We start from the raw sequence: 26,857 nt of genomic DNA on the forward strand, positions 1-26,857 counted from the left end.
AAAAGTCATTAACACCAATGCAGCGAAAAATACCTTAAAAACACATTTCCCGGTGCTGGAGAGATGGCTCAGTGATTAGGAGCACTTGCTGTTCTTTCCAGAAAACCTGAGCTCAGTTCCCAACATCTATGTCGTGTGGTTCAAAACTGCCTGTAACTCCAGCCGTGGAGGAAGATCTGACACCCTCCTGTGGCCTCTGTAGGCACACACACACACACACACACACACACACACACACACACACACACGGCATATACATACAGAAACATACACATAAATAAAAATAAATATTCTTTAAAAATATTTTTAATTTAAGTGCATTGGTGTGAGGGTGTCAGATATTGGAGTTACAGACAGTTGTGAGTTGCCATGTGGGTGCTGGGAATTGAACCCTGGGTCCTTTCGAAGAGCAGGCAGTGCTCTTAACCACTGAGCCATCTCTCCAGCCCCAATAAAAATAAATCTTAAAATAGAAAAAAAAACACACATTTCCCTCTCCTTCTATTAAAACACTAAAAGACATGCGCTAAGATTTACACATGAGAATGTGACTTCCGTGCACATCCTGTGCTACACAGGTAGGGACAGTTTGGAGTATTCTGTAGGATAATGGGAAAGGAACTGATGGTTACAACATGAAACCATGTTTTCAAAGATGGCTTAGAGGTGGCAGAGTCCTGCCTGGGACGCAGAGCCGTGGCTTCTGATCCCCATCACTGCACAAGACAGGCTTGGGAGCATACACGTGCAATCCCGGTACCCAGGAAGCGGAGGCAGGAGATCCAGGAAATCAAGACTAGCCTTAGCTACACTAAGCAAGTGATAACTAACTCTAAAAAAAAAAAAATGTAAAAATAAAAACGGGCAGAACTGTGGTATACTCTGGAGCCAGAGTCAAAGTGCTTTTTATATGCTTGTAAATATATGCACACAATACATCAAAATAGCTGCCAGTGATAACGTCCATTGTTTTTATTTTCCTTTACCTATACATCATTATCATATCCATATCAATACCTATATCCCATATCAAAGACATGTTTTTACAAAAAACTAAGAAACCAGAATTTAAGACATAGACTGTTTTTCCTTAATAATCCCCAATATAGAACTGTGAAGAGATATATAATAAGTGCATAGTTAAATGATACTGTTTTAAGGGTGTGTGTGTGTGTGTGTGTGTGTGTGTGTGTGTCTCTAAGGTATGAACCTAGAACTTTATTGCTTACAAGCAAGTTTTACACTACTGAGCTACATTCTCAACTCTAAAACTCTTCCCCCCGCCCCCAGAGAATTACAGTGATGGAAAATAATGATGTTTTCCTTAATGAACACTTTATATTTACAGTATGTGGTTATTTTCTTATACAGGTATGTCTGTTGCGCTCAAAAAGGACATATAAGTTTACGAGGAGAGAAAGAAGCCTTGGCTCCTCATTTTGGAATTCGGAATGGTATAATTAAATAAAGTGATAAAGTCGTGATAAGCTACGGTACACAGAACAGTCAAAGAACTGGTCTGACTGCTCACCTGCCCCATTTATGCCCACAGCCAGCCTCAGAGAGCTGCAGACCAGGCAGGGAAGTTAAAGGCCCATCGAGCCACGGCCTGTTCCACGCACAGTGAAGGGCACAAAAATTCAGAGGCAAAGTGCTGACTACTGTCCTACTGTGGGAAGGATCAGCTGCAACTAAACTTACCTGTCTGGCCATCTTGTTCCCCATACAGACAAGACCGCACAGGGCTCCAGGTGGCCGCCTCTCTAAGAGACCCTAACAGCAGGTTCCTGTGAGTGTGCCCCACTCACCAAACCCTAGCCCAGCAGGTCCCAGATGCTGCCTGGACTCACCGACTTCCGCCACGCCTGCATGCCTGCGCTGGATGTGGCCGCGGAGAAAGGTGGCATTCATGAACGTCTTGTCACATAAATGGCACTACACAGAGGAGAAGCAATTCGAAGTGGCAGATTAGATTCCCTCAGACTGCATGGAAGTTTCCTGTATTGAAACTGCCTCCACAGGGCCTTATGGGTTGCTTCAGAAATGAAAAGAATTTGAAGGGTTTGGGAGTGTGTGAGGTCCTAGGTTCAATTCCCAGCACCATGTGAATAAGGACAGACAGATGGATGTGGGAAGGAAAAGAAAACGGGGCCACCAGGCAGTGGTGGCACACACCTTTAATCCCAGCCCTTCAAGACAGAGGCAAGCAGATGTCTGTAGCTCTGGGCCAGCCTGGTCTACAGAGTGAGTTCCAGGCCAGCCAGGGATGTTACACAGAGAAACCTTGCCTTGAAAAACAAGAAAAAGAAAAAAGGGAAGGAAGAAAAGAAGAAAGAAAGAAAGAAAGAAAGAAAGAGAAGGAAGGAAAAGGAAAAAGGGAATCCCAGTTTTTAGTAGATCTCACTAAAGATGGTTGTGAGCCACCATGTGGTTGCTGGGAATTGAACTCAGGAACTTTGGAAGAGCAGACAGTGCTCTTAACCTCTGACCCATCTCTCCAGCCCTGGTTTTTAGTAGACTTGGAGGCCAGTGAAAATAACCACCATACATCACAGCCCCTCATACAACCGAACGTAACCATGTCACTAAATTCTAGTCACTATATATAAGCAGAAATGGTACATGAAATTTCTAGGTGGTGACATTTTTTTTTAATCCTGGTGGCAACATACTTTTAATTGGAGAACTAAGTTCAGGAGGCAGAGACAAGCAGATCTCTGTGAGTTCAAGGCCACCCTGGTCTACATAAACCAAAAGTGCTGGCAGGCTGATGTAGCTCAGTGTTAGAGCCCTTGTCTAGCATGCACAACGTCCTAAGTTTGATCCCCAGCACTGCAAAACCACAAAATAAGGCTTTAAAAAGCCTATCAGTTCCTACTGTACAGAATGATGGGCTTGAAGGATGAAGTCGGGCAGCCATCTTATACCACGAGATGTCTGGAGCCGTAATTTAGGACTGTGACTCAGGGAGTGCAAAGGCAGCCTTCTGCCAGCCAGAACCTGCTGGGAGGTTCTTTTGTGCTGCAGAAGCTGCTACACCTGGCTGTGTGGAATACCTACTGCTGAGAAAAGACAAAGGAACTGAGGCAGAGAGTCTCTCCAGGCTCTGCTCCCTTCCCAGCCCGCCCTGAGGACTTGTAACAAGTAACCTATACATACTCACATCCTTAGGCGCATAATACTATACATATCCTTCATTCACACATACATCCCCACACACAGTCTGTACAGGCAGACACACACAGCCTTTGCCCCCTCAAAGACACACACTCTACACACATCTTTATACTCTACTTCTTGGCTGCGTCCCTTGCGTTAAGTCAGTACAAGCGCACGTTATACAACACATGTTCTACACACAGAGACATCAACAATTCTTCAAGCACTTGCACATGACGCATTTAACACACCCACATGCACAGAATCAAACCGTCACACACTATACACGCATCTCCCCGTGCACAGGAGTACTTGTATACAAGACCCTATACACTCGGCTCGCACACACCCACTCTACACTTACATAGCACGGAACCCAACAAGAATCCTCAGACTCTCACGGTGCCGTCTCTAAAATCTGCTCATAACTTAGGAACAGCGTCCAATAGTCTCGTGGTCCAGTACCACTCAACTGGCCCGGTGCCTGAGGTGTACAACAAAGCCCAGGCTCCCCTCAGCAAAGAGCCCTCACCGTGTGATAGCTGTGGGCACCTGTCTGCAGAAGCAGCTGCTGCAGGGTGCTGATCATCTTCCGCCGACGCCGGCTCTCCTCCCGAACACCCTTGAGCTCATCGGCCTGGCGACCCAGCTCCTGCTGGCCGCGCTGCTGCTGGCCCAGGCTGGCCTGCAGCCGTGTTTCCAGCTGCGCCACGCTGGCACTCAGGCAGTCCTGGCAGTGCAGCAGGTACTCAATGATGAGCTGGGCCAGGCGTAGCACCTTGAGCAGCACGGGGTCCACGGGCTGCCTACAGTGGTTGCACACCTCTCGGTCCAGGTTACAGAAAGTGACACCAGCAATGTTCTCCTGCAGGGTGGCCACGTCCAGCTCCCGAGCCACACGGTCCACGTCCACGGCGCTGATGCGTCTCCAATCTATGCTTTCCCGGCGAGGCTGGAACTTGAAGGTGGGGAGGGTGTAGGCCCCGGACAGCGGGCCACTAAGGCCCTCAACACTAGCTGCCGGGTACTGCATGGGCAGGAGAGGCTCTGGGCTGACCACAGGGGTAGAGTGCCACCAAGGCCACTGACCGAGGAGCTGAAAAAGGACCTGGAAAATGGGAGAATCCAAGTTAGACAAAGTTCAGGTGGGTGGGTGTACCTTCCATATACCCGCTCAGCAAAACCTTAAAGTGCGGGCACAGTCAGATGCCTTAGGGCAGCCGCTCAGTATGCAGCGCTGTGTTGACATGACTACAGTGTGAGAGCCAAAGGTGGGCCTTCCACCGCATAGAAACGTATCTGAATCCTCTGCCTTGGGCAAGTCTCTTCGTCTTAAACCTCCTGAGTCTGTGGGGGAGAAGGAAAGAAACCCACTTGGAAGGACTGTGGTGAGGAAGTACGCCCATGACACACGTAGCCTAGCGCCTAGCACAGGGTGCTCCCTCAGGAATCCCCCTGCAGAACCCTTGGCAAAGAATTTTGTCAAATGTACAAGTGGGTTTTTCTGCAACCCTACTGTTACCTGGGATAGAACCCAACAACTCTCCAGGAACGGCAGAGCCACCAAGGACCACAACAGTACCTTAGAGCACGTGGGGACTACATTTCCCAGCTTTCTCCTGCAGCAAGGTGTGATCATGTGACTAAGTTATTTCTGGGCAGGACTGTAACTGAAACAATGTCCAGCCCAGCCAAGAGGGGCTTAGGAAAGCTGATACGCCTCTACACAAATTGTGCTCAATCTATGATGGGCCTCTTTGTTTATCTGTTGCCTTCCCCCCCCCCCAACTGCATTGTGGGATGACACACAAGGCCTTAGGCATGCTACGGCAAATGCTCAAACGTGGGCCTTCCGGTAACAGATTAGAGCAGCAGTTCTCAACCTGTGGGGCCACAACCCTTTAGGGGTCACATATCAGATATCCTGCACATCAGATATTTACATTGCCATCCATAACAGTAGCAAAATTACAGTTATGAAGTAGCAATGAAATAGCTATATGGTTGGGGATTCCCACACCATGAGAAACTAGAGTAAATGGTCATAGCATTAGGAAGGGAGAGAAGCACTGGGCTAGAGAAAAGAACTCTGATTTGTTGTTGTTGTTGTTGTTGTTGTTTTGCCAAAAGACTCAGATTCTATGTTGTTGTTGTTTTGCCAAAAGACTCAGATTCTATTTTATGTATTAATGGTGGGCATGCTTTCTAGGCTTTTGTCAAATTGCCACAAGCTAGAATCAGTTACGTGTAAGGAACCGTAATTGAGAAAATGTCTCTGTAAATTCAGACTGTAGACAAGCCTGTAGGGCACTTTCTTAATTGATGATTGATGTGAAGGGTCCAGCCCCTGGTGGGTGGTGCTATTTCTGGACATGCGGTCCTGCAGTATATAAGAAAACAAACTGAGCAAGCCATAGGAGCAGGCCAGTAAGCAGCATTCCTCCAGTTCCCGCCCTGAAGTTCCTGCGCTGAGTTCCTGTCCTGACTTCCTTTAGTGACAACAGCAGAATTATAAGCTGAAATAAACCCCTTCCCCCCAAGTTGTTTTTGATCATGGTATTTTATTATAGCAATAGAAACCCAAACAAAGACAGTAGGCACATACATTTTTTTTCTGTCTTTGAGCAACGATTTGAAAATATCAATGGGAATTTAAAATGAATATGCCACTACTAAGAATTAAAACTGTGGCTGGAATGCAGTTCAGTAGTGACTGCCTATCATTCATAAGACACTAGAACTGATCTCCAGCACTGAAGAGAAAAAATGAATTTTTGGGAAAAAAAAATGCTTCTTAAAGACAAGCCTAGCACATGTGGACCTACCATGCCAGATCTTGGGAGGCAGATCAAGAGGATCATGAGTTCGAGACCTTCTCCCATTACAGAGTAAGTTCAAGACCAGCCTGAATAACTGTCAAAAAATACTCAAGAGAGTCAGAAGCCTGGGACTATAGCTCAGTGGTAGAGCGCTTGCCTTGCATGCCCAGAGCCTTGACTTTGATTACCAGCACACACATACAAACACATACACACACACACAAATACAAATATATACACACATGCAAAAACAAACACATACACACACAAAGATTTTTAATAAAAAGGTGAATTATGACCATTGAGATATAATATGAATAAATTAATAAAATAAAATTTTTTAAAAAGGTGAATTATGATTTACTGTAGAGACAAACTCACTTGCACAAAGAAAGGTGCCTATGAAAATATTGCCATTGCATTATTATTTGTAAAAGTGATGTACAGCAAAGTACAATATGGGATACAAATGGCATTTTATACAATGAAATTCTCTGTGGCTACTCATAAAAGCAAGACAGTTTTTATATACTGATAGAGAAAAATGACTTCATATGTACACAGAGATATACATATATGTATATGACTTCATTTTTGGTTCACTATTAATATAATCACATTTAATAATAACTCAAAAACTTATATAGATCTTGTTGAGATGGCCATCTTTGAGAGACAGAAATAAGACCATGAAATGGGGATAAATAAATGGATAGACAGATGACAAGCAGATGGCAGTTGGTTCGACAGATAAGCCTTACAGTATTCCTTTGAGTGAGTCATACCTGGTTCTGACTATGTAAAATATGCACGGTTGTTATTCACGTTATTCATTTACATGCCGGAATTAATAAACACAGAGTTTCTAAAACAGCCAAAAGCTATTGGCATTGACTATCTCCAGGAAGTGAAAGTGACTGTTAGATTTTTATTTTTTATTTTTTATTTTTTTTAGATTTTTATTTTTTAGTTTCTACCTCCCTATGCTATTCAAAGCTCTTCCCATCATCACCTATTATTTTTATTATTTTTAAATTTAAAAAAAATACAGTTTTTTGCCATTGCAAACTGAGAGCCTAAGACGAGAAAAGATGCACACCTCCCCTGTTGATCAAGTTCTTGGCAGCCTGTGCAATCCCACCATTTACACGCAGTTCAAAGGCAGAGAAGTGTCTTAGTTTATCTTCCTTGTCAACTTGCCTGGGTTTGGCGCCACCTAGGAGACACACCTCTCAGCTTGCCTATGAGGGTGTTTCCAAAGAGGATTATCCCAGGAGGGAAGCCCCACCCAGATGTGGGTCCATCCCATGGCACCATTCTCTCCTTTCTGGCTGTGGACCCAGTGGTTAGCCACCTCACACCCCGACCACCATGCCCCCCACCACCACCACAACGGACTATATTCTCTTCAATCATAAACCAGAAGAGACCTTGGGTTCCTTAAATTGCTTTTGTCAGGTATTCGTTACAACAATGAGAAAAGTAACAGCATGAAAAGGTCACAAAACTCACCAAAGCAGAAAAGCCTTGAAGAAACAGTGGGGCCAGGTGGGCAGAGGAAAGGCCCTGTCCCCTCTGAACTGCCTTCCCCCAGAAAACACAGTGGCAATGGCCAAGCCAGCTCTCCCTGCTTCCTAGAACTACAAGAAGCAGCTGGGGGCGGGGGAAGGGCTCGGAGGTCACACCCGCAATGCTGCGTGCAGTCTCTAGGCGTGAATCTACAAATAGATATGGTACCATTATCCCAATTCCACAAGCCAAACTGGAGTCTGGATGGGACGTATGGTCTGCCCCCAACTAGGGAGCCCAGAGCTGAACTGCAGCTACGCAGGCACCTGCCTCCAAAGTCTGTGGACCTGAGCTAGTCGGCTATGGTAAGGCTAACCTTTTACAAGTTTTACTTTGACGAGATGTTCACTCCTTTTCCCTTACACTGCTAATTCATTCATTCATAAAGTCTCCCCTTTATTTACTGTATACCTGTTTGAGCTTAGCAAAGCTGCCTGCATTGTGGGTACTGTGTGTTGAATTAACCATAGCCCTGCTCCCCACCTTGGGGTTCAGGGTGACTGCTTGCTGCCACGGTGCTGACTACAGACCTCCTCGGATGCTCCTCAGAATGGCTGCAGGATGCCCTGAGCCTAGCTTTTCAGTTCCAAGTCCTGTCCTTCCTTTCTTCCCAAACAACAGCATCCGGCATAAGCATACCTCAGAGTCACCAGTATATTTCTACCCTGTTCAGTGTGCCAGGTAACAAACAGAACAGGAGTTGGCTGACATGGTTGGTACTCACCATGCTTAGCTCCAAGCTGCAGCCTCACCTCCAGGGCCTCAGAGACAAGTGCCCACAACAAGCCTTGCCTCTGAGCAACAGCAGGTAACCAGGCATGCTGTGCACAAGGGTAACAGGACACCCACTTCCTGTCCTCACAGGCCCGAGAATCTCACTCTTTAACTATTTAAGCTTTGGCCTGCAGTGTTTGCCAACAGTCCTCTCTATTGATATGACCATGACTGTCCATCACTAGCTCGCTCCACTTTCCCTCTGCTTGTGGATGTTCCTGCCAGCCTCCTCACTCAGTGATGCCCTTTTTTTTTTTTTTTTGCTTTAAGATAGAGGTGGCAGGGTGGAGGGGGAGTGCGGGGGGGGGGGGGGGGGGGGGGGAGTAGAGGTGGAGGCCCTGACATTTATCCACTGTTCACCTATGGCCCATTTTTCATTGCATTCACCTAAGGATGAGTACACACACACACACACACACACACACACACACACACACACATTGCTTTGGCTACTCTGGGCCTGCCCCTTACTGAGACTTAGCTACCCCTCAATCTCTTTATTCAGGTCCTTTCTACCTCTTGAGACTTCTGGACCCAATTCTTAGGAACGTAGCATTAAGTATATGGAATGCCGGGCGGGACAGAGACCTCAGCACATGCTTAATGGCAAACTGAGTCTCTGCCTCTGTGTCCGGGACTCAGTAAAGCCATGGTCCTCAGAGTCCTCAGCTCCCTGGGCTGACAGCAAAACAACAGCATCACTGAGAACGTATTAGAACCCAGAGCTGAGGCTGGCAGACAGCACAGGTGGTAAGGCGCCCGCCCCAGAAGCAGAAAGGCCTGCATTTGCATTCCCCAGAACCCACATAAAAGCCAAGTACCATGGCACATGTGTGTAACCCCAGCCCTAGGTAAGGGAGGGACTCAGGCAGATTCCTGGAGGTTAATGGCCAGCCAAGCTAGCCAATCAGTGAGCTCGGGGGTCAGCAAGAGACCCTGTCTCAATTACCCATGGTGGAGAGCACACAAGACCGTTTATCAGGTAATAACAGCATAGTTCTGATGACCCGAGTTAAATCCCCGAGACCCATAGGTAGGTGGAGGAGAGAACCGATTCCCAGAGTTCCCCTCTGACCTCCGCTGGCATGCCACACCCCTTCCCCACATCCTACACACACCAGCAAGCATCAAGGCAGACAGCAGTAGAGGGAAACGCCCCCTGTAATAGACTGCGGAGGACTATAGCAATATGGAGACTGTTCCCTAAAACAAATCCAAAAAGAGCTGCCATCACCTTCTGAGTCACAAAAAAAGTAAAGATGTTTGCTCAAGGTCCGGACGCTGGATTCAAACCCAAGCAGCTCAGCTTGGGTCTGGGCTCCAGCCACTGTCTCTGCTGCCCCCCCAGAATAGACAGCCCTCTGCCACCTCCTTCTGCTCAAGATGGACAGACACATGCTTCAAGGTTCCGCTCTTTAGTGTCACCAGAAATCCCTTCTAGGCCCAGAGTCCCGATTTCCTGGCTCTCCTCTGGGATCCCAGAGCACTGAGCATTTTTACTCTGGTCCATGCCAGTAAATGACTCCTAAGCCTTCGCAAAGTACCAGGCGCCAGAGCCAGCATTCAGTGTAGATGGGGCCACAGACAACGGTTCTGCCATTACAAAGGACTGAGAAGCAAGGAGGGAGGGAGGAAAAAATGAAAAGAAAAAAGCTCACATCTCTGAACTCCATACACATCTCTCAGGTTGGACATATGCTGTCGCACTTAATTCTCACAGCAAACCATTGCACAGATGAAGAAACTAGGAGAGTGAGTCAGGAAGGCAACAATTTTCCCACAATGGCCTAATTACAGTGTCTGGCTCCAGAGTTCATTCTCCGAGAGTGGTAAGCGCCAGGGTAGGCTCCAACGAGGGAGCCACACCAAGACATCGCTGCATCCTTCTCCCCGCCCTGCTCCGCCATGTCTGAGGTTCTCCGGAGGCTGCACATGGTCTTATTCGGACCTGTCACACCTCAGTCTCTGACCTATTTCCTGATGGCTATTAAACTGAACAAAACTTCCAAAAAAAATCCTAGACCCTTTCCCTCAAAATTCTGTGTTCTTGGAGTTCTGGGGAATGAGGCCAGGACTGGCAAGCGGTAGAATTGACAGAAGCAAGTCACCTTCCACTGCGACTCACTACAGAGAAATGCAGTCACCGAAAGGTGTCTGATGGGGTGACCATCAGCACCCACAGATCAGCCTCACTAATGAAAGCTCTTGTGAGTAGGGCTCAGGCACATCAGAGAGCCCTCCTACAGCCCACCAGAGCTGTCATGACAGGGCCTCCCAGCTCGCTCTCCTAGTGTCCGCAAAACTTTCTTTTTCACGCCCTCAACAAACTTCCTGAAAGGAGTCATATTCCGTTCGCGAGTTATCACTCTCATCTGTTTCTATGATGCTAGAGGTCTGATTCCTAGAAGTCTGGGGGTTCTGGCTTCAAAGGGTAAACAGAAGTGTGGGACTTCATATAGACAGCCATCTGATGATGGCAGCCATTATGCATCAAGCACCTCCATGCCAGGCACAGTACCAGACTGTAAAAGGTGCTATTTCTGCCTGACACCACAAACCTGAATCACACCAACCGACCTCCCAATAATGATGGCATTGGTGGCATACAAACAATACAACAGATTTTTTTTTCTTTCCTTGTGGAAATACAGTACCTGAGATTTCTTGAGCAGAATGCAAGGGCTGCCAGGGTTCACAGCGAATCATGACCCAGGGTCAGTGCTGGAGACCTTAAATCCTCAATGTATCTCAGCCACAAAGCCTGTTCCCTGGTAAGGACAGGAGGCAGAAGACAAAGTCACGTGAGCATGTTGCTGGTTACCAGGAAACCACACACCCAAGGGGCAGAGACGCAGGCCTTCTCCAGACTGAGTTAGCAGCAGACTGTTTTCCCACATCTGGGAATAGAAACACAGGGCAGAGATGATTCAGCTGCGTTACCTGCCTCTACAGGTTTTGATGGGGTCCGGGGAAATTCCCCGAGTCCTACTTCACTCTCCTAAGTTTGTGAACCAAATTCAGCGCTGTGCTAGGATTTCCAGCGTGCTCCGCAGGGAGAACATCCATTTCCTCTGTAGCAATTCCACACTCAATGTCAAAACAAAACAAAACAAAAAACATGTGACAGTGTTTACCACCTCCCAAGTCACTGGTTCCCTGGGGAAACAAATCCTGGAAGCTAAATGGCTCGTCTGACTACCTGAATTCTACCAACTATAATGTTCACACAATTGTCTGGTCATCTGGGGGTTTTCCCCCCTTTTTCATTTAAATGACATCTCCATGTCTTACTGTCTCTTCTTCTTTCTCAAAAATGAAACCAAGAGGAAAATTTAGAAGATGCCAGGCTTCTAAGGGGCTGTGGGCAATCATTTACAAATTTGCCCTGGCTTCCAAGCTAACTTCACAGTGCCTGCCCTGGGGGCCTCTGGACTTGTCATTAGAGCTAATTGTCATGGCTGCCAAGGAAACCTTCCCACAGTTTGCAAACATGCTCTCCACAAAGCAGAGGTAAGGGAGTGCCTGAAACCCCTAATGGAAATGAGAGATCAGGGACTTTCCAGAACACTACTTTTACAAACCCTGCTCTTGATCTTAGAGTTTATTGTTTTATTAAATAAATGCCTTTAAAAATTAAAAAGGAAGGCGCATTTCTACCGTTCACTGTCTAGTCTAGGGGCTGCAACCACACTCAGAACTTCCAAGCAGCAAAGGGAGAGATTCATCCTCCAAGGCACAAAGATCTCCCCTTGTAGCTGGGCCCTGGGCCTGGCAACTTTAACCCCGCTTCCTCTTATCGGCTTGCTGGGGCGCCTGTGCTGGTGGGACCTAACGCAGGGCCTCACACATGCCAAGTATGAGCTCTGTCACTGAGCTACATCTCCAGATCCAAGAAGATATTTTTAAGACTGTACTAGAAGAGCACTGGTCTTCCAAACTCCAGGGCAGGCCCTACACACAGGAATAGTAGGACAGCCGGGCAGTGGTGGCACTAGCCCTTTAATCCTAGCAAAAGCAGGCAGATCTCTATGAGTTCGAGGCCAGCCAGGTCTACACAGTGTGAGTTCCAGGATAGCCAGGGCTGTGCAGAGAAACCCTATCTCGAAAAATAAACGAACAAAAAAAGAATATAGCAACAAGCCAAACTGGGGGGGTGTCCCAAAGTCAGGGGGGTAGGGAAGTTGGGGTGGGGAGTTATGATCAGAATACATGGACGAGCCGGTTGTGGTAGCACACACTGGTAGGATTTGCTGAAGGAAGTTTGGGCAAGAGGATCACGAGTTTGAGGCTAGCCTGGGCTACACATTTGAGGAGGGAGGGGGCTACGATCGGGATATAAAGTGAATATGTAAATTAAAAATAAAAAAATTTAAAATTACACGCAATAAATTCACAGAGACTTTTATTTAATTATTAAAAACTTATTCTGAATGTCTGCCACAAAAAGGTTTTCTTTAAAAACAAAAACGGAGGCAGGGCTTTGACTGATGGCTCTTGGGAGTACCTTAGAGATATTATCCTAGGCACAGAAGAGTCAAAAACAAACAAAAGCTGCTTCCCACGGGAGAGAAAACTTGACAGATTACACAGCGGTTTCCTGTCTATTAAAGCATTGCTGCTTCCTAACAAGAGCTTCTCCATCTTTATTCGGGCCAGACCCCTCACTAGAATCACCAGGCCTGATGTGGGGGGTGGGTGGGCAGGGGGGAGGGCGAGGGTTGGTCAGCCTTGCTGGCCACCACTGCTGCCTTTCTACTGAGCGGTCACAGGACATTCAGAACTGCCTACCAAGTGCACCTTCTCCACCTGGTGTTCCGAGTAGCACGACTGAGCCTCTGACAAAAGTTCAGCTAACCAGGGTAGAACCGGAAGCCCAGTCCCCGAAGCCCAGCTGCAGATGAGGTTTCTGCTCCCCACCTGAGGCATGCATCTAAAATAGCAGTTTTCAAACCTGTGGGTGGCAACCTCTTTGGGAGTCCCTTATTAGATACCTTGCCTATCAGATTTTTTTTCCAGATATTTTCATTACGATTCATTACACAGTAGCAAAATTACAGTTATGAAGTAGCAAGGGGGAAAAAATTATGGTTGGGATCACCACAACAGGAGGGAACTGCATTACAAGGGCCGCAGCATTAGGAAGGTTAAGAACCACTACTCTAAATCCATTTCCACGGGAGGGAGATATCTCCAGACCTTTGGTGCTAGCACATAGACAACCTTTACTGAGCAGGGTTGTTTTCACCAGCCAGACCACAGGTCGATAAAGGAAGCAGGAGGTAGCAAACCCCCCCTTTTTTTTTCTTAACACTTAACTCACCCGTGAATGGTGGAGCAAGGTTAGAACTTCACAGACTCAGTAGGCCCCTCCTAATCCTGTTATAAATCAACCCCTAGAGTCATGGTCAGGCCAGCACCGGCCCTGGGCCCCTCTGGATCGTTTGTGAAGGCAGACCTACCCAGGCCCTGTCCTCCGCCCCTGCCTCATACACTCTTGCCCTGTATCCAGTGTGTGATCAGACTTCTAATTACATCCACCCGTGACGCTGTGCTCCTGTTAAACTTCAGCCCGGGACCGGAAGCAGAGGAACTAGAAACGCCAAAGCTTGTTTTAAAATTATCTTGTTAGTAACCGATCCCCACTTCCCTACAGAACTCAAATCTTCAGTCTCTTATTTCGCGTTACTGTTCTCAAAAACTGCAATCCCAAGACCACCCTCTTGGAAAAGCCGAGGGCTGGCTGAGCGTTGGACATCCTCCCCTCCATTCCGCGCCTCCAAGCACGCCAGTTCTTTCCCTACAGGGTACCTCAGTCCAAAACAACCCGAGGCCGCTGGGATGGAGGCGCAGGGAGCAGGACGTCGTGAGGCACCCTTGGCCACGCAGCTCGGTTCCTTGCTAGGTGACCGCAGCCGCTAATGTTTAACCTGCGCGCGCAACGGCCGGGTAGCTCCGCCTGGAACCGAGCTCCCTCCCGCGGCTCCCGGCTGGATTCCAGGCATAGTTTTCCTGGGAGGCCTGGGTCACCCGGAGCAGGGGCCGGTGACTGGAGGTCTGGGGCGGCGGGGGGGCGCGGGGGGGAGGGTGCCACGTCCCAACTCACCCCATCCGCGGGTCCAGACTCACTCCATCTCCTGCAGTGCGGTCCGAGGATGCAGCCAGCCATGCGAACACTACAAACGAGCTCCGGGACCCAGCACGCCTTAGGTTCGGGGTCTGCAGTGCCTCCCACTCCCGCCCTTGTCCCCCCACCCCCACCCACAGCAAAGGCGGGGCTTCTCCCCAGCGCCCCGGAATAGCTATTTTTAGTGCAGTAAGAGTCGGGGTAAGGAGGGTATGCCGCTTTGAATCCGTTAAGGAAACCCAGCATCCAAGTTTCCAGGCCTTGGTCATCAGCAAGACTGATTCCTTTGTCGCCATTCTTTCACTCCCACATCTCGCCAAGGGCAGGATGCAGCCACTGTCCTGAGGTAAACTAGGACAGCTGCTGCCACTGCCCCTCACCCTCTGCAGGCATCTCTGCCAGCCCGCAAAACTAAAGTGACCTAGGCCCACATTAGGAGACCCTTCAGGTGTGCTCCCATTTGGTCAGCTAGCAATCACTTTCTAGATGCCTTATCCACTAACTTTGCCCAGAAAGCTGAGGTTAGGAGTTATGGGAATGATTTTTTTTTCTCCTGATTATATTTTAGGTCCCTGCTCCAATCTCGTTGGGTCTCATGCCTTTAAGTTCTGGGACGCTTGGTTGCATCTTAGGGCCTTCCTCTCACCACCACTTCAATATGCCAAGCTCTGCATCTTGGGGCAGCAAGAATAAAAAATACTAAATTAATTAAAAATTTAAAAAAAATAAAAAAAGAATGAAAAGTACTGGGAATAAGTGTTGGCAAAGGTAGGGGGGAACCGCAAAATTCCTCTGCGTTGTTGATGGGAACACAAAATGGTACTGCCGCTGTGAAAAACAAAATGGTGACTCCGCAGAAAAGTTCCTTCGGGTTGCCATGATTCAGCCATAACAACGTAGTGGTGGTCTCAGTAAGAATAGCGCCCCCCATAGGCTCGTAGATTTGAACGCTGGTCACCAGGGAGGGGCACTATTTAAAAAGATTAGGATTGGGAGGTGTGGCCTTGTTGGAGGAAGTACGTCACTGGGGGGTGGGCTCTGAGATTTTTGGTTTGGTTTGGTTTGGGTTTGGGTTTTTGAGACAGGGTCTGTGTAGCCTTGGCTGTCCTGGAATCGCTTTGTAGATCAGGCTGGCCTCGAACTCACAGCGATATGCTTGCCTCTGCCTCCCGAGTGCTGGGATTAAAGGCGTGCTAGATGCCCGGCTTGGCTCTGAGGTTTTTAAAAGCCTATACCAAACCCAGTCTTACTTTCTTTCTCTCTGCTTATGGATTGGGATTGTATCGCAGCTACTTCTCCAGCAGGACACCTGCCTGATGCCATGTGCCCCGCCCCTCAGTGATAATGGAACAAATCTCTGGAACTGTAAAGCCCCTGATTAAATGCAATCCTTTATAGTAGTTGCCTTGGTCACGAGACATGGGTGTTTAAAATAGCACTATCTCGCTGGCAAGATTGGCTCATTAGGGAAAGGGCTTTGCCCACCAAGTCTGACATCCTGAGTTGAATTCCTGTAACCCACATGGTGAAAGGAAAAGAACCAACTCCTGAAAGTTGTTCTCTGACCTTTAGGACTACAGAGGCACATGCACAATGTAAAATAAAATAAAATAGTATTATTCGTAACAGCCAAAATGTAGCCTCTGGTCCAAGATCAACCCAGTCAACACTCCAGCAGGAGAAGGAAGGGACTCATGAGGGCCCTGCTCTATCTGAGGAGCGGTTGTCAGTTGATGGATTCTGGGATAGGGAAGCATCCAATTTTTTTTTTTCGCAGCTGTATGGCTTGTGGCAGGTTGCTCATATTCCCGTGGATGGCGCCCTACAGCCATGCACATACAAGCGGTACTAACTGGACTCAGTGGGTAGAAGAAGAGGAGGAGGAGGAGGAGGAAGACATGAGTCAGAGGGGAAATAATAATCTAAATGGGCAGATATAATCTAAATGCATTGTACTCATGTGTGAAATTTACCAAACAATATCTTTTAAATTTAAACAGTAAAATCAAAAGAGAACAGACTGAAAATATTGCAACATAATATTAAAGTAGTACTGTTCATAACATGCAGAGAAGTTACAAATGAATAAAAGAAAATACCTCAACATTTTAAAATGTTATTACAAGTTATACATACTGTAGAGAATAAGAAAATATACATAGCCAGGTTAACATTGGTAGCTATTAACCTTTCCAAAATGAATAAGGAAATTGTATTACTCAGTTTTCCTCCGAACTACCATCAGTGTTTTAAACTCCCTCTTTTCTATCATACAGATGGTATTCTTTACGTAAGTTATTCATTTATCTTTAATACTTAATAATCAAAAACTCATCTTACTGCAAAAGAAAGGACTTTCTATACATCATTGCCTCAAAAAAAACCCATACAAGTATAACCCAGAATAAAGACATATGTATAACACTGTCACTGACCTATTTACTATCACTGAAAACAGTATATATTTTTGAGAAGTTGAAAATGTCACTCAAGGCCCTCAGACTTTCATGTTCAGGAAGATTAGTAGTTGGGGAGCGTTCTTCAAATCCAGTTTAAAAAAGAAATAAAAAGAAAAGAAAAAGCCAATATGGATGACTGCACTCTTTCCCAACAGAGCCAGTGGGGAAATTCTCACCTGTGAAGAGCTAATTGCCAGGGTTCACTGTCCCAGGGACACAGAGAGGGCATCATCCTCCTGAGGGAGGGGGACACACAGCCTGACTGCAGGGTCAAGTATCAGAGAACCCAGCAAGTAACAGAATAAATAAACCTAAGGCAGGACACAGGATTTGTGTTGTGGTTGTTTGGTTTCTTTTACATTTATGTGTTTTGTTTAGTGTGGGGGTGTGCAAGTTTGGCAGCAGGCACCTTTGCCCAGTGAGCCGTTGGATTGGGTTTGGCTTGGGTTGTTTCTCGAGACAGGGCTCGAGTCCAGGGTTGTCCTGGACTGGCTTTGTAGACCAGGCTGGCCTCAAACTCACAGAAATCTGCCTGTCTCTGCCTCTCCAAGTGCTAGGAATACAGGTGTGTGCCACCACGCCTGGCTTCAGCAGTTTGTCTTTTTTTTTTTTTTTTTTTTTAAAGTAAGACTATCAGAGCCATGATTCTTGAAGAGGAAAATTTAAGAAATGAGAAAACAGATGGATGTAGTTTCATTAAGACATCATAATTTTGTTTGGAAAAAATGTAAATTTTCCATAAATGAAAGAACCAAGAAGTAGTTCTAGAAAATCTTGGCCTATAACTGCTTATAGAGAGAAAAATATTCATTTTCATGCCTCCCGAAAATTGGAAATGAATTTATTTTTATTTTAATTGAAAAAATAAAAACTACATATGTTTATGATGCACAACATGCTTGGAGAAAGCTAATTTTCTTTTGAATCTATGAAGGAAAGTAGATTCCTTGAGCTTAAAATTTGCTCTTAAACAACAGCTGAGATAGCAGGGTAAATGTGTGTTGGAGGAAAAGGGCAGTGTGGGGAAGGCAGGTGTGGACGGGGAGGGACTGTCCTAAAAAACAAGTGGCCAGGAATTAGAATACATGTGCTGGGACCAAGACTGCTTCTTTGGCCCCAAATTAGTGCTCAGTACACAGGAAGATCAATTAATATATACTAAGTTAATGAGTTAATCAGCACTGCTGTCGTTTATACATGGTTTCCTGTGTTTTCAAGCTCAGTCTCCAGTGTGATGACACTGAGAAGTGACAGAACATTCGAAGAAGTGGACTGTAACTGGGTGATGGGAGGGCTCCATCATCCGAAGAAATTCATGTACTTTTGATGAGAGTCCAGTTAGTTCCTACAAAAAGAGGAAACCTGAGCCGGCCATGGTGGCACACACCTGTAATTCCCAGCCCTCTGAGGCTTGGGAAAAAGGACCTAGAGTTTGAGGCCTGCCTGAGAGACAAGACCTTCCCTCTGACACCATCCCCCTGGCGGTGGGGGATGGGAGAGACTGGTTCCTGAGCATCTCTGGCTTCCCCATTCATCATGTGATCATCTTCTACATGTTTCCGGTCATGTCATCCTCTGTGATGGCTTGACTAGATGCCAAACAGACAGAGTCATCACAGGCAAGATTTCAGCCTCCAATTCTACAAGATAAATAAAATAGTGAGTTCCAGGACAGCCAGAACTGCATAGAAGGATCCGTTCTCAAAAATCGAAACAACCACCAGGCTCCTTTCATTCTGACAGGTGTTAAAAATTCATATTACAGTATTTGATAAACTAGAACAGAAACCTCTAAGCTACCTACCAGCCTCCCTTGCAGCTACAGTCTAGCCATGGAAATACAAAGATACACGGTATTTGCAATTGTATAGTACTTGAATAACATCTTATGAAATGCATTTTTTTTTTAAATCTTCCTTCTGACATCCTAGTGTCTGGATGGGCGGAAGGTCCAGCATCCACATGGAGCATGGGCTACACACACTAGGACAACAGGAAGATTCAAGCATGGGTCCCCAACGATATACCTGTTAATAGACCCGTCCCAAATTATCCACCTTCAGACTCGCTGTCCCACGAAAGATAGCTTCTATCTTTACACGCTGTTTTCTTTCTTTCTTTTTTTTTTTTTTTGTTTGTTTGTTTGTTTTTTTGAGACAGGGTTTCTCTGTGTAGCCTTGGCTGTCCTAGACTCACTTTGTAGACCAGGCTGGCCTCGAACTTACAGCGATCCGCCTGCCTCAGCCTCCCGAGTGCTGGGATTAAAGGCGTGCGCCACCACCGCCCGGCTACAGGCTGTTTTCTTAGGAATCATCCTGTCATGCCCATAGAAAGTTAACTCTGCAGATGTAGATTAGCTCTGAGCCCCTAGAGACAATGGAGACCAAGTGAAAAGTGTGGCAGCCCAGGAGGGTCCAGTTTCCCACAGCAGCAGCGGCCCTCTATCTGGTCCCTGTACCTGGTCCCCTGGACACTATCCCTTCTGCACCTTGAATGAGAACGCTGTAGGTCTTGGGGCAGTGCTTTCGAAAGAGCTTCTCCACCAGAGTGTTGCTTCCGCTGACCACGGTCTTGCCCTCTTGGTTCATGTAGTTCCACAGATGCAGCGCATAGGAGGCGTTGAAGCTCGGCTCCGTGTCCCACACTTGGTAGTAGCGCCTCCACTGTGGGTAGGGGATGGGGTAAAATCTCTCGGGATGAAGGAACGAAATATTACCACACTTCAGGTCACCCAACTCTTGGAAGTCTTTAAGTCTGCACCACACTCTTAACATCCTTGTCATCAAATTGGGACCCTGGTTGCCCCAAACGCGTGAGTTATAGTGTTCAACAAAGTTCTCCATGCAGGCCCACAGAAAGGGGTAGTGGGGGAGGAACCCAAATACCCCGTTACTGGAGTGCCGCGAACCCTGCGCTGCCAGGAAGTTCTCCTCGGGGATGGCCCGGATGGAGATGACGTCAGTGTCCATGTAGATGCCCCCGTACTTCCATATGACAGCCAGGCGACATGCATCGGAGCTCACGTGGAGCCAGTGCCTCTCTGTACTGCCGTTGACCTACGGGAGAGGAACGGATGAGCCCCCAAGCCATAAGGCTGTCTAAGAAGCAATGCAACAAGGCTGATGCCCCAAAATCGATTTGACAGCAAGCCAAACTTTGTACTTTTTTTTTTTTTAATTTACCTTCATTCCCCCATTTTTCCTTGAGGAGTCTATAGCAGTTGGTACCAATGCAAAGATGTTCAGCACCTACTAAAGATTTTTTGAAAAGAAAAAAAAACAAAAAACCAAAAACAAACTTTTCATCAAAGCAGTGGAAAGGTAAAAAACTTCAGCTGGAATTTCACAACGCACAGTATGGGTCATTCTTCCATGTGGCTTATACTAACCACAGATATGAAACCGTGAAAACTGGATTTTTTTTTTGTTGTTGTTGTTGTTGTTGTTGTTGTTGAGACAGGGTTTCTCTGTGTAGCCTTGGCTGTCCTAGACTCACTTTGTAGACCAGGCTGGCCTCAAACTCACAGCGATCCGCCTGCCTCTGCCTCCCGAGTGCTGGGATTAAAGGCGTGTGCCACCACACTCGGCTTGGATCTTTTTTTTTTTTTAAGTCCTCAAAGTATTTAAGATTGATTTTTTTTTAAAGGCTAGGAAACTTTCTTTAATCATGTAGATTTTTCTCAAAATTCTTAATTTCTCAAAACTGCAATTTCTCAAAACTGGGGGGAAAGAAAAAGAATCTGAGGGTGCACGAATGTGTGCCTTTCTTTGCGTTAGGCCCTTCAATAAAGTTCAGCGAGGACCTGCTTACCGTGCACCAAGCACCGTAAAGCTGCTAAAAGCACAGCAGTGAACACACGGCAAAAATCCCCATTAGGAGGAGATCAACAATAAACAAATATATACTGTGTTGAGGAGGAATATGAAGGGAATAAAAAGACCCAGGTGAGGGGACAATAAAGGAGCGAGAGGAGACACAATGTCCTAATAGGTTCCAGCAGAAATTTGATTGTAGTAGATGGACACGTCCAGGCGGAAGCTCTAAGAGGACAGAGGCAAAGAAACAGGCTAAGAATTTGTGGAGTCAATCCAGGCTTGGACCAGGGTGATAAGCCGGTGGGGATGAGAGAAGTAGTCAGCGTCCATATTGCACATAAAAAGCAGGTCAGGCTTTGCTATTGTGTAGGATAGGAAAGAATGACTCTATACCTAAAATACAAGCAAAACGGAAGAGGAACCCAGAGGAATAAAAATGATCCCTATACGTCTTAGCGTTTCCCTTTGGAATGGTAAGAGTTTGAATTCAAAAACCAAATATATTTTTCTGAATTCAAATATACCAAATAAAAGATTAAGAAAGGACCTTTGGTCTTGTTCAGAAACAGAGTTAAGATTCTAGTATGAAGAAAAGCAAGCTAACAAAACCTCTGTAGAAAACACCTCAGCTGCTGAAAATCAGGCAGTCATTTGCAATTCCTGAAACCCCAGGAACAGTAGCTAGCGCGTACCAATGATCGTTCCGAGCACTTTGTAATCTGCACAGATCTGCAGAGAATGGGGTGCATGGTCATTCTACCTATGGGATGAGAAACTGAGGGTTCGGGACGTTCTGTCATTTGTCCCCAGGCACAGGGGTGAACTGAGCCTAAGCAGCCTGCCTTCAGACACTCACTCCTTCGCAAGAAACTCTGCTTTGGTAGACATCAGTATAACTTGAGGATGTGAGGGTCGTGACTGAACTAAGAGACAATAGGACATAGAAGGCTCAGCAAAACAGAAGAGGAACCTGCCTGGATGGGAACATTAGACTGCCATCCACCTGGAGCAGGGCAAGGACGGAGAACAACGGCCATGCTGATCCCAGACATCTTCAAGAGCTACAGCTGCCTGTAGGGCCCATTGTAGCCGACCCAGCAGTCCTTAGGAAATGACGTCACCATGGACCCTCTCTAACATATGCCCCCATTTATCTCCAAATGAGTCCCAACTGGGACTGAACATGCCGTGGCCCAGATCCCTCAAGAATATCACGGTCTGGGTGCTATGGTTACACACCCCAGCACAGAGCCCTACAGACTCAGATTTTCAGGGCCCGCTTTGCTCCTAAAATCTAACGTGTAAAATCTAGGTCCATCTTAGCGCAACCCAAGCTGTGCTACAAAGGACGTCTTTAGTTTCAAGAGGTTATTTACGTACCACGCTGTAAGAGCTAAAGTGTCCTTAGTTCAGAACTAGAACGCGGTTGTGTGTGTGCGGTTCTCTCACTATGTAGCCCTGGCTGTCCTGAAAATTGCTCCGTAGACCAGGCAGGCCTTGGACTCACAAGGAGCCACCTACCTCTGCCTTCCAAGTGCTGGGACTAAAGGCCTGAGGCACGACCGCCAGGCTTAATATTCTTATGGAGTAATTCAACCATGAGAAAAAAAAGATGAGTGTACAGCATCCCAAAAACTGCAGTCTTTGAGATATCCCCCCCCCCCCCAAGGAGCAAAGTACAGTTTAGATAAGAGGCGTCTAGTCCAGGTATGGGAAAGCTGTGTCCGGGGCCATCCTCCAGCATCTTTAGAGCCACAGGGACAAAGCTGGCTGTGGTCTCCTCTATCTCTAGTGCCTGCCTTCCTGGCTGTTACATACCCTGCTGCTCCTGGGACAGTGACACCCGCTTTCCAGGAAGCCTGCCGCTGGCAACTGCCAAGACTAGCAGCAGACGGACACTTACTACATTTGAACTGATCCACTTCCTCCTGGCTAATCTCAGTTTGATATTTCCAGGCTCTTATAACAAACAGATGCGGCGTTCACATCTAAACATCTCTGGAGCCCCGCCTAAAAGAAGCTGACCCCCAAAAGCTGCCCTCAACTCCAGCCTAATCTACTAGAGGGGTCCCCCTCAGGCTTACAGCTTAGTGTGACAAATGTTCCCAAATAACAGCAACTAGATTCAAGTCTGCCAGCCACACACCAACCCACCAGAGCCCAGGGAATGAGGCAAGCCAGGGCAAGCCAGAGCAGGAGTTTCTTTTCCTTTTATGACTATGCTATATAGTAGGTCGAATAAAGACCACCCAAAGATACCAGGTCCTGATTCCTGAAACCTGTAGATAAGGCGTGAGGATCCTTGCCAATGTGACAAGTTAAGGACACTGACATGGGGTGTTGATCCTGAATTACCCTAATGAGTCCTTGAGAATACCACAGATTTAATGATCCAGGTGGGCAGAGACTCTACACACACAGAGGTATAGTGGGGGTTGAAGAAGGAGGCAGCTAGTGAACTGATGGGCTACAGACCAAGGGACAGTTTGGCCACCAGAAGCTGATTAAAAAAAAAAAAAAAAAAAAAAAAAAAAAAAAAGACCCAAACCCCTGATGTGACTGTGGCTTGCTGAGCTAAGAGGGAAATCTGTGTTACCGCCGGCCACCAATTCTGAGATCATTTGCTAAAGGAACCTTTGTAAACTAACACAGGGACAGACACAATAGCCTTCTCTTTTGCTACTTAGCTCACAAAGCTTAAATGTTTGCTGCCATTTGGTCCAGGGTGATTTAGAATTTAGATAGAACTTCATATGGCATACAAAAGTTTATGACACCAACTTTTATATTATTTCTGTCTTTAAGAATAATTTTCTTGGGGCTGGAGAGATGGCTCAGCGGTTAAAAGAACTTAACTGCTATTCCAGAGGTCCTGAGTTCAATTCCCAGCAACCACATGGTGGTTCACAACCACCTATAGTATGATCTAATTGCACTGTATACACAATAAATATTTTTTTAAAACAATAACTTTCTTTGTAAGATTAACATTTTTGAAAGTCGATTCTATTTCGATCCTGTTCAAACATCTATTGTGTGTAGTTTCTTTACGATTTTGTTTTGTTTTGTTTGTTGCTGGGAGGGGTCGCCTGAATTATCTTTAGGTTTTAGAACTTTTGGTTCTTTGAGACAGAATCTCAAGTAGCCCAGGCTGCCCTACAACTTCCTATGAAATCAAAGATGACTTTAAATTCTTGACCTCCCTACCTCCACCTCCCAAGTAGTGGGATCATTGGCGTGTACCCCAAGAAAGCTTCCTCAGTTCTCTTTAACATTGGGATGGCCGCACAGCTGAAATGATTCCGAGTTTGTCTTAGACTCTCCTTAAGACATCAGTTAAAAAGCTCAGCTAAGACTGTCTAATGGAATCCTTGAGTTAACTGCCTTCTAAATTCCCTTATGCGCTACCCAACCGTGTGTCCTCTGCGGCCAGCACTACACTGACATACTATTTCCTTTATTATGACATACTGCCACAAGAGGAGGACCATCGGATTCCTAGGCGTTCTGGGGCTTCTCAATCACATCTTGCCACAACCCAATCTCATGGAGCAGCAGACCACTGATCCTTCCTGAATTCCCAAACCTGCAGCACTTTCACTTTAAATAATGCCTCCCTTCTGCCTCTGGCATTCAAAGGGTTAGCATAGATGGGTTTTAAGTGATAATGAAAAATAAGGCCTCCTTATGCCTAGGAAAGATTAGCAACTCATTCAGTGAAGAGAAGCCTCCAATATACCGAAGAGCCTCAAGGAAATAAGCCTCGATGCAAAGGAAACCTGTGCAATCACCAGTGGGAACTGGCACGTCTCCCATTTGCCTGAATCAGAACTGCACAGGGTGAACAGAGGGCAATCAGGAAGCCACTAGCCTGAGTTTCTAGACTAGACTAACCTTACCGTCCTGAGCCCTTGCCCTCAGTTTGCCTGTCTACAATGAGGGTGTTGGACTCATTCCCTGAAGGTTCTGTTTCTCCCTCCCAATGCAGACTTTCTCGATGCTTTGAACACTTACTTTGGTGTACCATGAAAACAAGGGCGTGTCTTCAAATAGTCTTTTCATGTCCAAAGGCACAAAGAAAACATTGCCAATGGCTGACAGGAGGGAGAAGGCTGGGTAGCTGGCATTTGAAGTCAGCTCCATGGCATTGCTAAGCCCTTTCATAAAGAACACGATGGGCTGTTGAGGGTAGATTTTGGCAGCGGACTCCACGGCACAGGAGACCAGTGGAGGTGGCTCCACTCTCTCAGAGGTCTCTATGAATACAACACTCCGTCCATTGCTCAGGAGGCCTTCCGGCCCCTGTGGAGACATGAAGAGAGGCAGGCAGGCAAAGAAGCACTGAGACCTCAGGGTAAGCTGGTACAGCAGGCCACAGGCGAACAGTAGGACCAGGGACAGGTAGAGATGAAGTTCCCTCAGCATATCCTCCAGTCCTCACGGCGTCTCCAGGCAACAGAGTTCATTAGCCTTCACTCTGGTGGTCCTGATGGAGACAGCAGGCAAGAGAATCAATGGGTAAGAAGATCACTTACCAATTTAGGCGGAAGAAATCCCAAGTGGAATATAATCGAGTCAAGCCTGGCAATATTTTTTTAAAAAATTCATCTTAGGCTTAGATTTATACAGTAAGACATTCGATTGTTTAATATACATACTATTAATTCATGAACTGTCTGAACAGAAGAAAAGAAAATCAAACGCCAGACTATTCGGACTCTTTAGATGTCAAAAATAAGGGAAATTCTGGCATACATTCATGACTTTTGTAAAAAAAAAAAAAATTACAAGAAACATTCTTAATCTGATAAACGATACCTGCCAGAACAATACATACATACATATATATATATATATATATATATATATATATATATATGATGGAAATAGATAGATGCTAATATCAAGATAATAATATAGATAATGATATAGAGCAATCGGGTCTTCTCCAAAGCATTCCAATAACGCTTGACTATGATAAACTGCCCGTCGCCTCTCTTGCTATCAATAGCATTCTAACAATTCTAAACCAGTCAATGAAACAAAAGGGAGAAAAATTATTTTTTGCCTTCCACGTAACTCTTTCAGAAAACTCAAATCCAGGAGCCCAGAACTTACCTTCCAGCCAGAGACCTGCAGTTCACCAGTACTTGCGGTCTAAGAAGTGAGGACGCAGTTTTTTTCCTGTATGTGCTCCGATAACTACCTGCCCAATCTTCCAGTTCAACCACATACAGAGAAGTAAATCATTGGCAGATTAAGACTAAACAGAACTCCCCAGGAAGCCCCTCCCTTCCCTAAGCTCCTCCCCCCCCAACACCCTAAAAGGCAAGACCTGAGGACAATAGGAATTCACAAGATTTTTTCAGGTGACCCACACACTTGGCAAGCCAGTTTGGGGAATCTATCATGGGGGCCTCGAAGAGACTCCTCTCGGACGGAGGAAACTATGAGAGCACGATGCTGGTGCCGATACACCCTGCGCCCGCTCAGTTTAGTTTTGCAATCATGGTTAAAAGAAAGTGGTGGGCATACTCCACTAGGCTAAAGGCCCTGGGATATAAAATGAAAACGCATCCCCAGGTGTCAGCTTCAACGGCTGCAGGAAAGGTCTTTTTGCCTTGAGGTACCATTGTGGGGTAGAATCATTCTCTTACTCTCACAAGGTTAGCTTGATCACCCTCAACTAACCAGGGTTCCCCCCAAAAGTATCGTCCCCCTCCTTGGTCTACCCTCGTAGTTTCTGATGTGAGCGTTCAACAAGCCTCTTTGAAACTCATGTCTGCTCAGAGAATCACCTGCCCAGATCTTTCTTTCAGGCAAAACCAGGTTCCCCTGGATGCTGTGGTCTGATCAGTAAGGTACCCTACTGGACAGACTGTGGACCCAAGTCCTGTATTAAGGTAGTTGAAGCTATCCCATCTCTGGGTTTCTTTGTCTGAGCATGCCCCAGAACTAGCTCTTGGATCTCCAGAGGTTTGCTCTTTTGGGGATTTTATTTCTTCTGTGGACCTGATCAGGTCTGGGCTCAAGGGACTCTGGCACCTTTCGAGGATTCTTGGAGTTGAAGAGATGTGGGTGTTGTTGCCTACAAACAGGAGGGAAGATGAATGTTCTACTACGTGTTTGAGACTAACT

The 26,857-nt window shown here is 46.4% G+C and overlaps 2 protein-coding genes and 1 long non-coding RNA gene across 10 annotated transcripts in view; 1 reads left to right on the forward strand and 2 right to left on the reverse strand.

Moving 5' to 3' along the window:
* DZIP1L (DAZ interacting zinc finger protein 1 like) overlaps positions 1–14,937 on the reverse strand; it is a 41,749-nt gene extending 26,812 nt beyond the window's left edge. The window contains exons 1-4 of one of the 7 annotated variants that reach the window (XM_084752843.1): positions 14,448–14,937; positions 10,976–11,089; positions 3,692–4,267; positions 1,851–1,935 (exon numbers count right to left, since the gene is read on the reverse strand). In XM_084752843.1, the coding sequence (XP_084608969.1) occupies positions 1,851–1,935; positions 3,692–4,192 (586 nt within the window). In that variant the 5' untranslated portion in view covers positions 4,193–4,267; positions 10,976–11,089; positions 14,448–14,937. Of the gene's footprint in view, positions 1–1,850; positions 1,936–3,691; positions 4,268–8,271; positions 8,294–10,975; positions 11,090–11,261; positions 11,284–13,641; positions 14,041–14,129; positions 14,301–14,424 lie in introns of those variants that run through there. The other 6 variants (XM_084752841.1, XM_084752842.1, XM_084752844.1 and 3 more) reach the window with 6 other exon arrangements.
* Positions 14,938–17,335: 2,398 nt separating this feature from the next.
* On the forward strand, positions 17,336–17,813 carry LOC311581639. Its single transcript, XR_014773826.1, has 2 exons — positions 17,336–17,501; positions 17,542–17,813. It is a non-coding gene; the product is annotated as an uncharacterized lncRNA (long non-coding RNA).
* A4GNT (alpha-1,4-N-acetylglucosaminyltransferase) lies at positions 17,729–25,969 on the reverse strand. Of its 2 annotated transcripts, XM_084754091.1 has the most exons (4): positions 25,838–25,969; positions 24,734–25,205; positions 19,393–19,960; positions 17,729–18,544 (listed from the first exon to the last, which is right to left on the reverse strand). In XM_084754091.1, exons 2-4 carry the CDS (start codon positions 25,142–25,144, stop codon positions 18,468–18,470), a joined length of 1,056 nt encoding a protein of 351 aa, XP_084610217.1. In that variant the 5' UTR covers positions 25,145–25,205; positions 25,838–25,969; the 3' UTR covers positions 17,729–18,467. The 2 variants fall into 2 exon arrangements, with proteins under 2 accessions (XP_084610217.1, XP_084610218.1); XM_084754092.1 differs by lacking the exon at positions 17,729–18,544 and having other exon boundaries at positions 19,010–19,960.
* Between the last annotated feature and the right edge of the window lie 888 nt (positions 25,970–26,857).

Source organism: Acomys minous, assembly GCF_964271855.1.
Source record: "Acomys minous genome assembly, chromosome: 13".
NCBI classification, from domain to species: domain Eukaryota; kingdom Metazoa; phylum Chordata; class Mammalia; order Rodentia; family Muridae; genus Acomys; species Acomys minous.

Excerpts from the sequence above, each read along its gene's own strand:
- A4GNT (XM_084754091.1), bottom strand. The coding sequence starts at position 25,144 with ATGCTGAGGGAACTTCATCTCTACCTGTCCCTGGTCCTACTGTTCGCC. Across the intron at positions 19,961-24,733 it reads TGTTTTCATGGTACACCAAA|GTCAACGGCAGTACAGAGAG; the intron begins GTAAGTGTTCAA and ends CCTCTCCCGTAG. Across the intron at positions 18,545-19,392 it reads CTACAGCGTTCTCATTCAAG|AATTGGAGGCTGAAATCTTG; the intron begins GTGCAGAAGGGA and ends TTTATCTTGTAG.